General features: G+C 35.2%; 1 protein-coding gene across 5 annotated transcripts in view; it reads right to left on the bottom strand.

The window, feature by feature from the left end:
• The window catches only part of RBM26 (RNA binding motif protein 26), a 47,916-nt gene that overhangs the window by 12,255 nt on the left and 19,103 nt on the right, over positions 1-16,558 (bottom strand). For 2 of the 5 annotated variants that reach the window (XM_064408474.1, XM_064408470.1), the window contains exons 8-17: positions 15,635-15,802; positions 15,139-15,279; positions 14,007-14,118; positions 13,074-13,233; positions 11,511-11,675; positions 7,965-8,096; positions 6,901-6,972; positions 3,655-3,783; positions 1,431-1,505; positions 658-828 (exon numbers count right to left, since the gene is read on the bottom strand). In XM_064408474.1, coding sequence (XP_064264544.1) covers positions 658-828; positions 1,431-1,505; positions 3,655-3,783; positions 6,901-6,972; positions 7,965-8,096; positions 11,511-11,675; positions 13,074-13,233; positions 14,007-14,118; positions 15,139-15,279; positions 15,635-15,802 — 1,325 coding nt within the window. The remainder of the gene's footprint in view (positions 1-657; positions 829-1,430; positions 1,506-3,654; positions 3,784-6,900; positions 6,973-7,964; positions 8,097-11,510; positions 11,676-13,073; positions 13,234-14,006; positions 14,119-15,138; positions 15,280-15,634; positions 15,803-16,558) is intronic. The other 3 variants (XM_064408471.1, XM_064408473.1, XM_064408475.1) reach the window with 2 other exon arrangements.

Below are 16,558 nucleotides of genomic sequence, written 5' to 3'. Positions count from 1 at the left end.
AGCTAACTATGAAAAAACTACAGAGGATTGTGAAACAGTTTAATTTACACATCTTGATTCAAAACAACAGCATAGAATCTTTGCAAAGGCTGGATGTCATGAGATTAAGGTTTTGTGCTTGTGACAGTTGGAAACCAAGCATCACCACTGATAAAGAAAGGTGATTTTTTTTGTTTTTTTTCCTGGAATCTTTAAAATAAAAAAAAAACCACCTTGATCATTCAACCGGCAACTTCAACCTCAAGTCCATTCACCCCCATTTGCTGATTATCTACTGCAACCAGATGAAAAAATCCATTATCTATATAATGGTTTTCCAAATTTTCAAAATTGGAACCAGTGTCTCTGAAATCCCACTGTGCTGCAATACATCAGTAACATGACAAAAGAAGCGCTTCTGAAATTTAATGATGACCAGCAGTTAGCACTCACAGAGCAGACAGTGACACTGGTGTAATGAAAACTTTTGAGGCTTATTGTTAGTGGTCTTAATGAAGACTTCTCTGTCACAGAACTGTGCCAAGTCTGAAAAAGAAAATACCTCTTCCAGGATACACCAGTTTGCTTTTAAATACTGCTGATGGGACTACTTATTTTTATTCTTCAGAAACAAACACGTGAATTCATCAATTAACAAGCTGACTAAAACCTGAGTACCTGAGTTTTAGTTTTCATGCTTTTTAAAGGAGTCCCTCCTCCTGGTGATACACCTTTTAATTCATCCTTTAACTTGGTAATGCTATTAGTCAAAATTTCCAGTGTTTTCATGATTTCTGCTTTGTCTTCTGACTTCATGGCTTTATTCTTCTCCAGCTTTGAAATCAGCATCTGTCCAGTTCAGAAAAAGAAAAGTATTTTTACTCAGCTACTAATACAGATCTATTTTCCAGTGGTCATTATAACTAATGGAAAAAACAAATACTGCATTTCTTTTGCTTTGGCCTACAAATCAACACAAAGGACTTTTAACATATTGTATAAATTAAAATCTTTGTCTGAATCTCTGATTAGTTTCCAAATGAACATCTGATATTTCCAATTCATTTGGACAGATTTGCTTAACACACTTGAATTATTTCAAAATTTTATTCATCTTAAATGACACTTTGGCTTTTTTTCTCTTCCTAAGCCTAAGTGCAGTCATGCATCACTTCCTACATAATTCTCTCCTGCTCTTGTCAAACAGAACTGACATATGCATGTTGCTCCCAAATTAGGCAGTATCAGTTAAAACTGGACATAAATTGCATAAGCTTGTAGGGCTTTATTTAAATGAACTAACAGGACAAGTTAGATTAAAACTATAAACCTGAAATAATGCTTATTTTATAGGCCTTTTTTTTGTTCATTCTTACAAATTCTGAAATATTTTAAATTGAACTGAGATTTTACAACTGAATTGATTACTGTCTTTAATGATAGTATTTTACCTTCTGTGTTTCAATGTGCTTCTCCAAGATTTCTTGCTTCTTTTTCCTCACATCTTGTTGAAGTCGCAATGCTTCCTAGAAGCATAAAAAGATTACAGAAAATTTCTAGACTTTGAAGCATTAATGCCAGAATAATATACTATACCTGACAACTACACAGTAGTAACTTACAACAACATGGAAAAAATTAGTAACAGGAAATGCAAGGTACTGATATTTTCAACTATGTTTTAGAATATAATATATCACCAAAATAAAGAAAGATCTAATTATCTTATTTAGTTAGATCTGTGCTGGGAAGACTTTATTATTGCTCACATATAAAGTAACACCTTACACAACTCCACTGAAAGCTGAAAGGCAACATACTACACTACCTCAAGAGGTACAGCATGCAAGTGCTTAAATGTGTGAGCACAATCATTTTGAAAGCAACTGTAAATCAAGCCCATCAATTAAAACAGAGTCTCCAGAACTGTTACAAGTACAAAGAAAACTTTTTTTTTTCCCTACACTTGAAGTGTCACCCAAAGAAAAACACCTCTTTTGTGTCTGAGCGCTCTAACTGGGAATCAACAATACAGCTACTCCATCTGCCAACAAAAGAACCTTGACCAGGCATTGGGCAAATCAAATTGAACTGGAACTGATCAGTAAGTGACAATACTGCACTCCGAATGAGAAGCAGGATGAGATGCCACCCCTGCTGTACTCAGTGCCGACTAATGGTGCTTGCAAGAAAGCAGTTGCTTCTTTTTCTCAAATACAGAAGTCTTAAGACAACAGAAAACCCTTAAGAGCTTTGATATCAACATATTTAATGGAGTAGTAGAGGAGAGGCAGAAGATGATCAACTGGGATCAACTGCAAGTGGAATATCTTCTACAAAGATTGTAAATCCACAGCAGCCATAGAAAAAGAAACAGTAGTTAAGTTTCTGTATGTCTTCCCAAATACTGACAAATTCTGCTGCATGAAATGTTAGTTTTTCAATACAGTGTACAATCATTTCTCTGAAGGCAAAGGGCAGGTAAGGTAAGGGGATGAATGTGAAAAAAAGCTAGGGAGACAAGAGGAAAGGAAGGGAATCAGTCCCACAAAATGATGTCTTTCCACAAGTACTAGTATATTGTAACAGAAATTTCTGAAGGCAGGAAGGAGCACAAGATCACATGAAAAAAGAGCCAATCACTTAGACACAATTTCAGTGTCTTCTCTCAAGAAAAACCTCTATAGCTCTTATGATGAGTCAACAATTTTATTACAAGGTTTTTGCCATTTTACAGGCATTTAGCACCTTAACTTGAAAGTTAAAGGCTGTAATTCTAAAAATATGTGTTATGGAACAAACATGAAATGAAATCTCAAAATCACAACTGCTTTTCATAAATTCTGGACCAGTGGCAAAACTCACATGCAGCTACAAACTGCTAGTTCAAATTACATTAGTCAGAAATTACAGAAATTTAGCAGTACTTGACCAAAATCTTTAACAATTATACTGATTTCAACACTTACATTTGGACGCAACCTTGTATTCATAATTTGTGGTTAAAAAACAGTAAGGCAAATAATGTCCTGTATTTAGTTTCTCCAAATAATAAGAACAAACCTGAAAAAGGACTTTTGCTATGCTCTCCTAAAAATTCTAAGCAAGCTGAACTACAGCTGAGTGACCTATTAAGTCCAAATACATTTTTGTTGTGTTTCCTTTCTAACATATATAAAAAGAGAAAGCCTAGCACTATGTAAAAATAAAAGTGGGCACAGAAGAACTATAGCTTTGAAACAAGAAAATGCAGAGTCATAAAATTCTCAGTTCTCTTGAAGAAACCATTTTGGTCCCATGTACAAAATATACTGAGAATAGTGGCCAGCTCCAGAATAGTTTAAGAGAGAAGAACAGTGACTATACTATACTCCCTTTCACTCACAACAGACAATTCATACCTCAATGTGTAGATTCTGACTCCAGGAAAAAGTGTTTCACATTTTGAATTTCTACAGTTTTAAACCTGCTTACACTGCCTGAACATACACTGAAAAATAACAAAACAATGCTGAATTTTCTTGTAATATGTGGGGGGGAAGAAAAACATTATAGTGAATTTAATCTTGCAACAAATTTCATCTACATTCTTGAGAGGAATATACATAGTGCTCTATCTCTAGGTCACAAGTTCCCAACCTAGGTCCATTTTAAAAAGAAGCATATTTAATTTACCTGTTTTTTCTTCTGTGCTTCATTAGAGTCTAGCACGGAAGTGGAAACAACAGGCAAAGATTTCTGTGCTGCCTTCAAAGCAGCAGGGTTGTACACAGTTTTTGTCAAGCCAGTAGAAGTAGATAAAACCTATAGGAGGAAATCATTTTATTTTTTTGCCAGTGAATTTCAATCTTGTAAAAAACCCGCATGAGTGCTCAAAAATATATAAGTGTCTTTTCTTTTGTCTCTTTTGATGATATGGAATATAAAAATTTGGCGTAGCAATTATATTTGGAGTTGTTGAAGTTAAACGATTTCTGAAGAGGCAGCACTACATCAGATATGTAAGTTATCAACACCAGCTTATAAATCCTCTCCACTGAGATTTGGTATTCACTTCCAAGTTTCAAATACATAAATATTTACGTATTTGAGCATAACTAAGGAAACAGAAAACTGAGATTTTTGCAAGAGTTACTGTTGTTGTTGTGTTTTGAAGTCCAAAATACAGTATTTCATTAATTTTCCAGCAAAAGTTCAACATAATTTTAGAGACTAAGGTCCAACACAGAGACAACTGTTTCTTTTCACGTACAGTTTGTGCCAAGTAGAGCTTGCAAAATCAGCAAGCAGTAACTCAAGTATAAAGAAGTCTTCAACATTATGCAGCACAGGAAGAGACTCCTACATCTCTCTGTTCTCTTTCCTACATTTGTAATGAGGTATGAAATTTCTCCATGACTTACTGAGAACACCGAGGACTGCTTCACCATCTCCCTAAAACATACTATGCACCTCTCCAAAATACCTGAAGATTTGAACTATTCTGTTTTCTTAGACTGTTCCTTAAAGAGTTTTTTGGCATGCTAATATTGAAAACTCCACAGCTAAGTCCTAGAGATAATACAGGTATGATCTTGTCTGTCTTGTTAACAAATAGAAGACTGTATGTAATTGGTATGATTTCCAGGAGTTTAAAAATACTTTTTATCTATGTGGAAAATTAAAAGATGCATGCAGATTCTATTGGTCACCATGCATTCCATAAAATAGCAAAATGCCCACCAACAGGAAGGGGGAAAAAAAAAAGAGACAGACAAGAGACAGAAAGGCAGAAAAGACCAAGAGCTTAGAAGAATTTACAACAGGAAAGGTTTATATAAACCCTTTACACTTCAGTGTGATATTTATGCTATTTCTTTCCACTGTGTAGTGTTTTCAAGAGTATGCAGTATACAGAAAACAACAGCAAAAAGAAATGAACACGTTATAGAAGGTGGTACAAAATGCTCTAAGCAGGCCATTACAAAGATGAAGGATTTTTCTTCTAAATCTATTAAAGAACATTTAAGTATGCATATCTGAATCATACAGTTTCTATTACAAAGTAGCTTTAGGACAGGCTACAAGACAAACAAACAGAGGATCAAGCAAAGACAAAAATATTGACACATTTCCTTTCAGCCTGAACTGTCTTCAGGGCAGAGTGAACCACATCTTCTCATCTCTTTTATGTAGGAGATGTAAAGAGAGAAGCCACAGCACCAACACAGATAAGTCAAAAGCAACACTAAGGTCTTCTAAATCGCTTAATACTATTCAAGAGAAGCAATAGTGTGAATAGCGTGAATCTCTTCACAAGTCCACAAATTTTAAGTCCCTATACAGATCCTACAAGGTCTCACAATGACTGTTTTAGCACCTTTTCCTCCTGCTTTTTGTGAAGAATAGCTACCTCCTTTCTCATTGCAAAGTTCTCGTCAAACTGTGAACTCCATCAGGTGCAAAAAAAAATCTAGGACATGACACCTCTGTTTTTTGATGGATATCAGTAATTTTATTTCTAATGGTTATAGAATACAGTAACTGCAAACTAGGCAAGGTATTTCCTTGTAAAGAGGCAACAGTAGGTAAAAGTAAGTCAAATCAGGTTTTAGAATCCTACTACGAATGTCAAAGGAAACTGCTGTTTCACAACACATCCAGTGAACAGCTCAGCCCCTCAACAAAATCACATCTGTACTATAACACAACAGAACAGAAAATCATTCTAGCATAAAATTGCATCTTTGCAGAAAAGTGTTTCAGGATAACTCAGCTCTTACACAATCAGGAAAAGAAAGTATTTCCATTCAAGCTGCGAGATGAAGCAGACTTCCTATTACTAAAGCACTTATTATATATGTAAAATGTAGATCAGGAATACACAGCAAGGTATTTATCTGCAACTAATTTAGAGTACCAAGAATGGAATTAACCAAACTAACAACAAAATACAGGCTAGAAGCCTTGATCAATGCATTTAGGTGGACTGCTTGGTTTGAAATGAATCAAAGATGCATTCTCTAATATGACAGCTAACATTAACAACCTCAAGTATTGTTGCCTTTCTATGTTAAGCACCTCTGGAGTGAATTTTACCCGTTGGATGCCACTTAATCCATCAACGGCCATACTGAAAAGGGGTGGGAGGGGATGTGTGTGGGGAAATACAGTGGATGCTTCATTTATTTCAGGTCAAGCTAACTCCCAATAGAAAAGACATATACTTAAGACAGAGGAAGCCTGTTAGGAGGTAAAATCCTGTCCTTCTACCACAAGTTTTCTCAAATGTTAAAACACTGGGGAAGCCTATCCCCTGAAGTGCTAAATAGATCTGGAAACACGCACTACAAACTTTGCTACTATAGTAAACACATCAACCACTTGTATTCTGAGAATTGGAAACACTGGCCAAAATACATAGCTCATAACCACAATTCAGATGCACCTTTCCCCCCTTACCTTTGTCCTTTCTATACTGATTAATTTCCACCTTTATCTTTTCACAAGTACTGCAAATTGTAAAACCAAATAAAACGGTAAATGTTTACAGCATCATCTTTTACGAAGCACAGAAGGCCAGAAACATTTTGTAGAACTGCTTTCTATAGTGTCATATGTAATGTCAAAATTCATTTATTTTTTAAATTTATTTTTGTATACTTCTAAACATGTCAGGATTATGGAACATATCCAGTTCTTTTTATTACTGAATAAAAGGAACCTGATAGATTAAACAAAACCCACAAAATAGCAGCTTTTGTCCTTCTTATAATCATTTAGCCATCTGCTGAGTTTTGACTTATTATACTTCCTAAAACTAATCCTTCACAAATTGTTTGATTCATAGTTATGAAACAATACTGACACAAGAGGTTTGATAAAAAAAATAATTCTACTGAAAACATGTATGAGAGGAGAAAATATGAGACATTTTCTTACCTTTTCAGTTGTTGGAGTAACTGGCTTCGACACAAAACCCAGTCTATCCTTCACAGATAATTTAGTCACATTCTAAGAAAACAAAGCATAATTATAGTTCAAATGTACACTACAAGCACTTGCAATTTAGAAAAAATATTTAATAACATCATAGACTTTTAAGCAACAATAAAAGAAAAATATTCAAACAATTGACAAAATTAATTTTAGATATTTGATTTTTCAGTTATATATGTCTGTAATTGGGTAGGACAAATACAAAGCCAAATTTGGAATCAAAGATTATCCTACATACTTTTTGCAAGAAGTTCAAGACATGCTAGCTGGCAGAGGATTATCTGCACAGGCCCTTTTAAATACACTGCAGCTCTTGTGCTCTATAATCTGCTATTTGCAGATTACATCTGCATCAAATGCAAAAAGTCGATGGAATTTAAATTACAAATGTGTTCTGATTTGTGCTGGTCTTCCTTTCCAGAGATAAAACCAAAGCAGTGGCATAATGCTAATAAGGAAATGTTGCGAACATAATAAAACATTAAAGACTATTTCTAATGGGAGTAATACAACCGATTCTGTCATAATTCACATTATTCACTGTGGTACACTCTTTCTTTTATTAGGGGAGATGAACAAATTCTAAAAATTCTTCTAGATACAGAGTTTCATTCTCTAATGGTTTTAGGTGTTTAACAGATAAAATACATATATGCAAAAAAAAAATTAGCTTTTAGTTCTTTGGATAGAGACTCACTTTATTTTGCAATCTGACACCAGCTATATAACACAACAATCCTGAAATAGTCTGAAAGCCTTTCAGTTTTCCTTTTTAAACTATGTAAAAAACTACAATACTAAAAAATTAAGTACCAGACTCAGGTAAAAAAGCCAAATATCATTGCACTAAGGAAAACTTTAAGAGGAAAACACCACTAACAATGTAAGCAGAAGCACTTTGAAATAGTAAATGTGTACTTGCACCATAGAAGTAACCGGTACATTAGTACACTACGGAACCTATTTCAGACAGAACAGGCAAATGAACTTCTCACTACAATACAAACCTGAGTGACTTCTGTGTTGGCACCCTGTGCTTCTGCAGGTTCAATATTACTCGCAGGTACTGGGCCGAGCCGCTCCTTCACTGACTGCTTCACTACAGGCAAAGTGGGCTGCTGCACTAAGGGCTGGATCACCTGCAACACCACCCCAGCCCCCAAGAGGCACAGCACAAGATTAACAACAGAAGGCTGCCACACCTGTCATTCAGTTAGTACACAATGAAATTACAATGGAATTTACATTTACACTTCTTCCCTTCTACCATTCACCTGATGGGATAAACAAGCACTTCATGAAATTTATTATGTTATACTGAAAATTTGTGTAGTGCGAGTGGCAATAACACTCATTTTGCACTTACAGCTTACAGAAGTGACCAAACAACTGATTTATTTCTATTAATTACATTTACTCAGCCTAACTTACATTCTACCTGTTAGAATAAAACGTAATAAAGAGAGTCTTCTGATTCCTCTCACAACTCTTTCACCATCAACTGTTTAATTATGAAAAGACAGAATACAAACTTGAATCACAAAGACTCCCACTTTTGACAGTGATATGCCACATTTTTAATCTCCTATGTTTTAACTTGGACAAAATAGAAAAAAAAAATATATAGAAACATGCAGTCATGGGACTGAAGAAAAAGAAAAGAGAGCAGATAATCTTTGAATCTACAATGGATATATCCTGACAGCTAACACCTTTCCTTTTTTTCTTCGACAAAAACATTCAACAGTTAAGACCAAAAAATATGCTTCCAAGCAAGCTTATTGTCATATTTATAGCTCTCAGAAGGTCACCTAATCCATTTCTCTCCACTGTAGCGCAAAGTCAGTTATGCCATTACTGACAGCATCTATCTATCTCGTTCTTACAAATCTCAGATGAAACAGGTCCTGTCACCTCTCTAGGCAAAAGTGCTTCAGTATGCTTTGGCATTAGAAAATGTTTTTTTAATATTTAACCTAAATCTCTTTGTGCTGCCTTTTAAGCCCAGAACTTCCTGTTTTATCTGCCTCAGATGTGGAGAGCATATTATTTTCTGCTTCTTGGCAGAAGCCTTTTATTTGATGATTTATTATAGTTGACTCCCACCATCTTTACCTAAATACTTCTACCTCTCTTGGAAATTCTACAGCAAAAAATTTCCGAAGTAATCCTGCTGATAAAATTGCAATGGTTAAGCAACTGTGCTGGATCAGATGCTACTGAAGGGACAATTTAAAAGTCAACTGACTTTACACTGAAGAAAATTCAAAAGCCTGTCTTGGGGCCTGATAGACAAAATCTGGTTGGGTGCCATAACAAATACAGGTGAAATTAATTAACACATACTTAATTAACATAACAGAAAAGAAAAATACAAGTATTTATAGTATAGGAAGAAGAATTAAGTGTCCACACCACTCATAGATGTGATACCAAATATTAATTTCAATGAAAAGAGAAGTAAATATTCATGCTCCTGAAAGACTTACAAATATGTGTTTACTTACTAAACAATTTGTTAAATGTTGTATCTTGGTATAGAAAAACATAGAGGCATTGTACTTAAAATTTTAATTTCCTATTAAAAGTTTTTCTTGTTACTGTGTGCCTTCTGTTGCTGATGACAGACTTCAAAATGCAGTCTCCTTACATGTGCTGAATGGCCGTTCTTGGTGAGGCAGGAACATCTAATACTGTCCCCAGGACTAAGGGGAATTCATTCTCAAAACAGAAAAATTAACTTGCTAAAGGTGGTGTGATTGGAAGCTGTTAACACCACTAAAAATTATGGGACTACTAAAAATAAGAACTATATAGATCGAATGTTTGTCTGGAAATATAGAGTTAATACTCAAATAATACTCTGAATAGCATAATCAGCAAATAAGCTGATAGCATAGTGCAAGCTATGCTTTGAGTACGAGGGAATGCCTGTAGTAAAGAAAATGACGTACTCCACTGCCCTCTTCTGGCTGAGATGAAAATCAAGCTAAGAAAATAAATACCCGTTTTGACCAGCACTACTTTAGACAAAGCATTAAGGATATTGATAAAATATAAAGGATAATAACAGGGAAGATAGTGAGATAGATGTCATTAAAACCGAATTTTTGAAGACAAAAATCAAGGCATTTCTCACAAAGGAGAAAGAAAACTGTTAAAATGCTATACATCAGGATTGCCATGGAAAATCAGGTCACTGATTGTTAATGATGATGACACACACCATCAAGAGAAAGTAGGAATTCTCAACTCAGAGCAGCAATTGAAAGAATCCTCTAACTAAAGTAATTCACGTATTAAATCAGCATATAAACTTAAGTGACCATTTCATCTACAGAGCCTGTCTCCTATTTTTGAAGTGCAGAATGTGCTGCTCCACACTGACAGCAAATCCAACAGAGCAGGATACACAGATAATTTGAAGGACTTGCTACACCACCTGCTAACTGAGAAGACTCAACTCAATAACCCACAGAGCCACAATGAAGCCAAGGTTCCTCTTCTGCTTAAGTACAGCCACTGCTGTACTGCTGACAAGTCTGATTTGACTTGACACAGGTTACAAATTTACCCTTCAAAACAGTAATTGCTGTTTTATTTTATGTTGCCAATGCTGCTACGAACATGACAACTTCCAAATATGCCTCTGCAATTCTATAAAAAAATAGAGATCAGAGTATTTCAGTTGTAAGGGACCTGAAGCAACCATCTAGTCCAACTGTCTCGTCACTTCAGGGTTGACCAAAAGTTAAAGCACATTGTTAAGGATACTGTCCAAATGCCTCTTAGAGAGTGACAGGCTTGGGGCCATCGGCCACCTCTCCAGAAAACTGGTTTCACTGTCTGACCACTCTCTCAGCAAAAAAATGCTTCATGCCCACTCTGGATCTCTTGTGATATACCTCCAATCCACTCCCAGACATTCTAAATCTGGATATCATAGAGATCAGCAACCATCTCCCTACTTAAAAATGTCTCTGATCCCATCCTAGAAAAATTAGTCTCAGTTCTTCTCTTCCACTGTTGTTTGCAAGCCCTTAGATCTACATGTGTATACACAGACGCACCTATATGTAAACCAAATTCTTCTGTTACTTTGTACAATAATACACATGCTCAACAGGAAGGGAATAGGAAAGGGAAGGAGGAAAACCAGAAGCTCATGGGAAAAAATGGAGATGTCAGGAAAGAAATATAACTCTGCTGCCTTTCTTATGCTCACTAGAAAAAATAAAAAAGCCTATATTAATTAAAACAAAATAGATGTTATCCAGCAGAGAGTTTCATCAAATCTTGCTTGACAGGATAACAGAGTGGAATGCACCAAAAGTCATGGAAGGGCTTTCCTTAAATACCTTCTGTCTCATCTTGCTAATCAACTTCGTATATCAGGTCAAAGAATTTACAACTGAAGAGTGACTTTTGGAAATTAATTACATGAAGTAGTCATTATTTCAAAGGAACTTAGTTACTTGATATAAAGAGTCTCTTAAAAATATTTTGAAGATTATTTTCTACATAAGATGCTAAAACAGATTTAGATCCTCTACCTTCTGTGTGGCAGTCTGGATTTGTGGTGCGCTGCCTTCTCGATGCCAATAAACTTTAATAAAACGATTATTTAATACTGCTTCTGTACTTGATATAGCTTTCTTTGCTTCCTCATGTGTGGCAAACTGAATAAGGGCACCTTCTGGATCACCCTGATATGCAACCTGAGATTTAAAACAGAAGAACAAAACTTATCACACAGAGGATTCTCATTTGTGTCAAAATTATCATTAAATCATTCGCTTTCAGGCTTAGAAGCTTACAATTTACACCCAATAAGTGTCATTAGATAAATACTTCCCATTCATGAGCCCATTTGAAAGGCCTGGTGTCAAAATCAACTTTGAGTTTATACTAATAAACTTTAAGAATAGTTTAAAAAACCTCAAAGAAAGTAAAGCAAAACCCCCAGTCAACCAGTATTTCTGTTTGCAAATATGAGCAGTTGTTTGAAAGACAAAAGGAAGCATCAGCAAAGTAAAGAAAATTATGAAATTATGAAAAATGCAGGGGTCAGATAGTAAATGCCCTATCTAATATTAGAGCCAGACAGCAAACCTCATTTTGATTTCCCTCCTTTGAGCATTAACACATTATTTTTGCTTCAAAAGCCAAGACTATACTCTCTGCAAGAAGAGCATAGCTTGCAACCTCCATATACGTATCTGTCTCTCCATATACATCTCCAGTACATGTTTTACGTCCCTTAATGAATAGTACTGCCTGCTAATGCACCCATATTCATAGGTAAACTACAGAAAATCTTAAGAAATATTTAACAGCAATTAGGAGACATTTAAAATCCCTCCACTGTTCAGACAGGCACAGAATGTTTATTCTGTAATGTATCAGTACATACAAAAACCTTTTTGCACTTCTTCATTCCAGCCCTCACTGAAAACAAGAAAGGGTTTAGAAAAATGCAGTTTAGCATCTGAAACTTGTTGATAATGAAGAATGGTGAAAGGTCACACTGAGTAGCTTAGACACTGGGCATGAAATAGTGACATTACACGTGCAGCCTGCAATATGTAACATCAGCCTCAGTCAGGCCCTAGTTCTTTCATTGCTTTCCTCTCTCTTCACTTGCTTATTGGGTGACTCAAACCACTAAGTAATTTTAAGGGACAAACATCATTACCATGGAAGGTAATTATGTCACAGGGACTGCTTTCTGGATGAGAAATGCAGGTTTGCTGTATTTACAATTTATCTCTGAATATACAGAGCGTTTATGACAGCAGATCCATATTTGATAAAATGGCTGAGAAAAACCCACTTGCAAACAATTTTTAATGTTTTAAACGTCTCTTAAAAGTCTTATCTCTGAGGAACACATTTGTTCAAAATATAAAGGATAACTAGGACATTTAACTTCTGCTTCTTCAATGGCAATATCATTAAAAACAATGAGATCTTATTTAAGAAACAAATTAGGAAAATAATAGAGTTTCAGGGAAAAAAATAATAAAGAGTTTCAGTAAAAAAAATTGGCATTCTTCTTTTAGCAACTACCACTACCTTTACATCAAAGTATACTGCTTTCTCTTGTTAACTCTTACCTGCAAGTTGACTAAGTTTCCAAACTTACTGAAGTGCTCATTAAGTTTGCTGATGTTGTTAAGCTCTGGAGGAACTTTTCTCAATTCAAGTTTTGTATTTTCATTTCCAAACTGCACTTTCTTCTGGAAACCTGGACTATTTGTTCTGTTAAAATTTTGCCTGCAACAAATAAAAAATCAAGCCAGAAATCCATAGCAAACTAGCAAACACAATGTTAAATTGTAGATGCTTACACAGAAGCATATGTGTATCAGACACAAAGACCTCCAGACTTAAAAAATAATGCGATTTTACAAGAGTGAAGAAGAGTACAGGACATACACCCATAAAACTGCTATCTTTCCCTCTGATATTCTCAGCATACCCCAGCACATAAATCTGTGAGATAATTAATATTTATTTGCTCATTTCAGTGTAATTCCTGACTTTTACATTGCTTCTCTCCAAAAACTATTTCTTAGCTATTCAATGAAACTTCCCCACTACTGTTTCAAATAACTATTACTTCAAGGATTTCCTCACTCCCAGCAATCTCTTAAAATCCCTTCCAACCTTGCACCCTCTGTTTTTTACTCAGTAATGTACCTGGCAACACAAATCAAAATAGCAGTGATAAAATTCACATTTCACAACTAAAATCAGTCATCTCTAACAACCATCACACTGCAGCTTCCCTGTTTCTTACATCATGCCAATTTTCAAGGAACAGATCTTAGTATCACTCAAAGCAACTTCATCTATCTGCATACCACCTTTGACAGAAGATAATAAAAAAATACAGCTCACACTATGGTATGACTTACTTTAGTACCACCAGTGTACTCACAGTTTCACTTCCTTGCAATTTACAGAAATAAATATGTTTCAGATTACAGTAAAGCAGTTAATGAAATTCCAGCTCTTAAGCCAACACTGTGTTAACAGTCACTCACTTGTCAAACCAAGTCTTCTTTGTAGGAACTCCACCATCCCCTGCACCAATTGTTCTTTTCCTGGATTCAGCATCTACCACTATTCTCATACTACTTTTATTAGGAGGTTTTTCTGTAAATAGATGAGAAGATTTTACTTTTTTTAAAATTTATTTTTTGTGCATTTGATTGTAAAAAAGTATTCTGCTCACACTGAATTTGCACTGAAAAGCACAATTGTTTATTTTGAAATTACTATGATTCTTGTTCTGACTGAATCAAACCTTGGTCACAGACTTCTTAACTATTAACAGATGTTGTGACAGATCAAAATAGCTAATAGCACTCATTTTGTCACAGTGACATCACACATACAGAAAACAAAAAAGGTGTGAGAGAAGGCATCTGCCTCAAGATGACTGTGCTCTGATTCACAATGATTCACAATGTCCCATGCAATACTCTGAGGCTCACACAACTCCAGCTAACACCTCCATTCTACTATTAGATGACACACACAAAAATGGTCATGATAGGAAATGCACAGTACTCCAGGGCAATAACACCTAGGAGCAAGATTTATGGATGGACTGGGAAAGGAGTCACTTTTGCTGAAGAACAGGAATCACACTGGGGGACTCCTCACTGAAAATACACCAACAGAAACATAGTAAGATTAAATAGAAATACATACAAATTCAAATAAAAACCACATTAAAAATGGTTTTATCCCTTTTCCATTCTTATTTTGTGTGCTGCTGCTTCTTCTCAGGAACACAGGAACTGTGAGGTTAAGATTATTCGTGCACAAAACTGATACCAGATAAAAATGACTCCCTCCTCTCTATAAGCAAAAATCATCCTGAGACTCTACTATAGAAACATTAACATTTTCCTGTATAAAGTTACACAAAGTGACCAGTTACTACAGCTAAGGGTAAACTGTTCAATACTCTAACAAGAAATTTCATTCTACCTGTAAAAACGCATACACAGCAATTATAGACATAGTTCCCTAGTCAACTAAATATCTCTTAATTCCAGAAGATTTTAGGAAAACGCTGTATTTTCCAGTGTTCTCTGGAAAGTTCCTCAAACTGCATTAATGTAAGAAAATCAGCTAAACTAACAAAGTATAGCTTTGAGAGCATACCTCTGGGTGGTAGATCCATATCACCTGATGTGAGTCCTATCAAATTTGGTCTTTGGGCATGTACTCTATGTCTATACATAGGTCTTGAAGTATTTGTTATACTTGGAGCTTCTGGATTATAGCCATCTGTGTCATACGTTTCTGGTAACAAAGAAATTGTCTCATTAAAATAAATTGCAGTTAAAACCCTTAAGGTTTCAGATACAATATTTAATTTAATTACAAGATAAGAGTTACAATGAAAGAGTTGTATAACCACTATCATAAAAAACCGTCATGTCAAGTTTCCTGCTTAAACACAATGAAAGTATTACTCTCCAGTCAAAAGTCACACTTTATATACCGATTTTACTTCAGTCTTGAACTAAGTTTGAAAAGAAGAATGTTAATTTACTGTCACAATCTATACGATACAAACTTATTCTCCCAAACTATGACATTATCATCTCTATACAGTACAGTATAATATAAATCAATGTTATTCTATTTAGCAAACCTTGTGGGCAAAGCCTCAGTACTACACCTGCTGTAAAAAGAGAGGGTGGAGCAGGAGGCGGCTGGTGATGAATACCCGTGGTAACAACAGTAGGAACTGAGCTGGTTGCTGAGTTTGGGGGGGCATCCATGCCAGCAGGCTGCAATGGTGGAAGGGGAGGGGGTGGTCCTGTCAAAAACAAAGGAAAACGCTGCATTAATTTGTTATCCACTACACTTTCATTACACTCCCTTCATAAGAAAACTGATCTGAATTGCTTTTAAGGTTATTTAAAAAAAAGGGGCTGAGAGGGCACATCTGCAGACTTGATGCTGTACCAGAAATTCACATAAAACCACCCCCAACAGCAGATTACTCAGAACTTGGATTAGACAGAAAAGCATTTGAATCATTTAACATTTCTCCAAACACCTTCTTTCTACAAGCAAAATTTAATTGTAGACCAGTATTCATCTTTATCAAATGAAGCATTTTAAAGCTCAATAAAAGCTGATCAAAGAAACAAATTATATTTTTGAGTAAAAAACTATTTTTAATATTACAGAAATATGCTATAATCACAATAACTAATCTGACTGAAATTATTTTTCCAAACACTCAGAAGAAACCTTCAACTCTAATGGAACACTTTTTAAAACTGAGGGAGTTTTTTTGTTTGGCTGGTTTGACTTTTTTTAAAACAGGTAATGTGACTCTTTCAAAGCTAAGCAGTCAAGCCTGATCTTCAGTTTCATCATTGACAAGAGTAGGTTTAGAAAAAGTTATAAAGTGATATATCTGAACTTGTGAACCAGATCTGAAAATAGCATGTACGGCAGAACTGACTAAACCAGAGGAAGTTACATTCTCTATTAACTGAAATAAATACATTCATTTACATCTTTCTTAAATATACCATCAACAGGAAATTAAAACAGTTTAAGA

Source organism: Passer domesticus, chromosome 2 (assembly GCF_036417665.1).
Source record: "Passer domesticus isolate bPasDom1 chromosome 2, bPasDom1.hap1, whole genome shotgun sequence".
Taxonomy (NCBI): Eukaryota; Metazoa; Chordata; class Aves; order Passeriformes; family Passeridae; genus Passer; species Passer domesticus.
The sequence above is the reverse complement of the archived record's forward strand: the minus strand, read 5'-3'. Positions and strand labels throughout refer to the sequence as shown.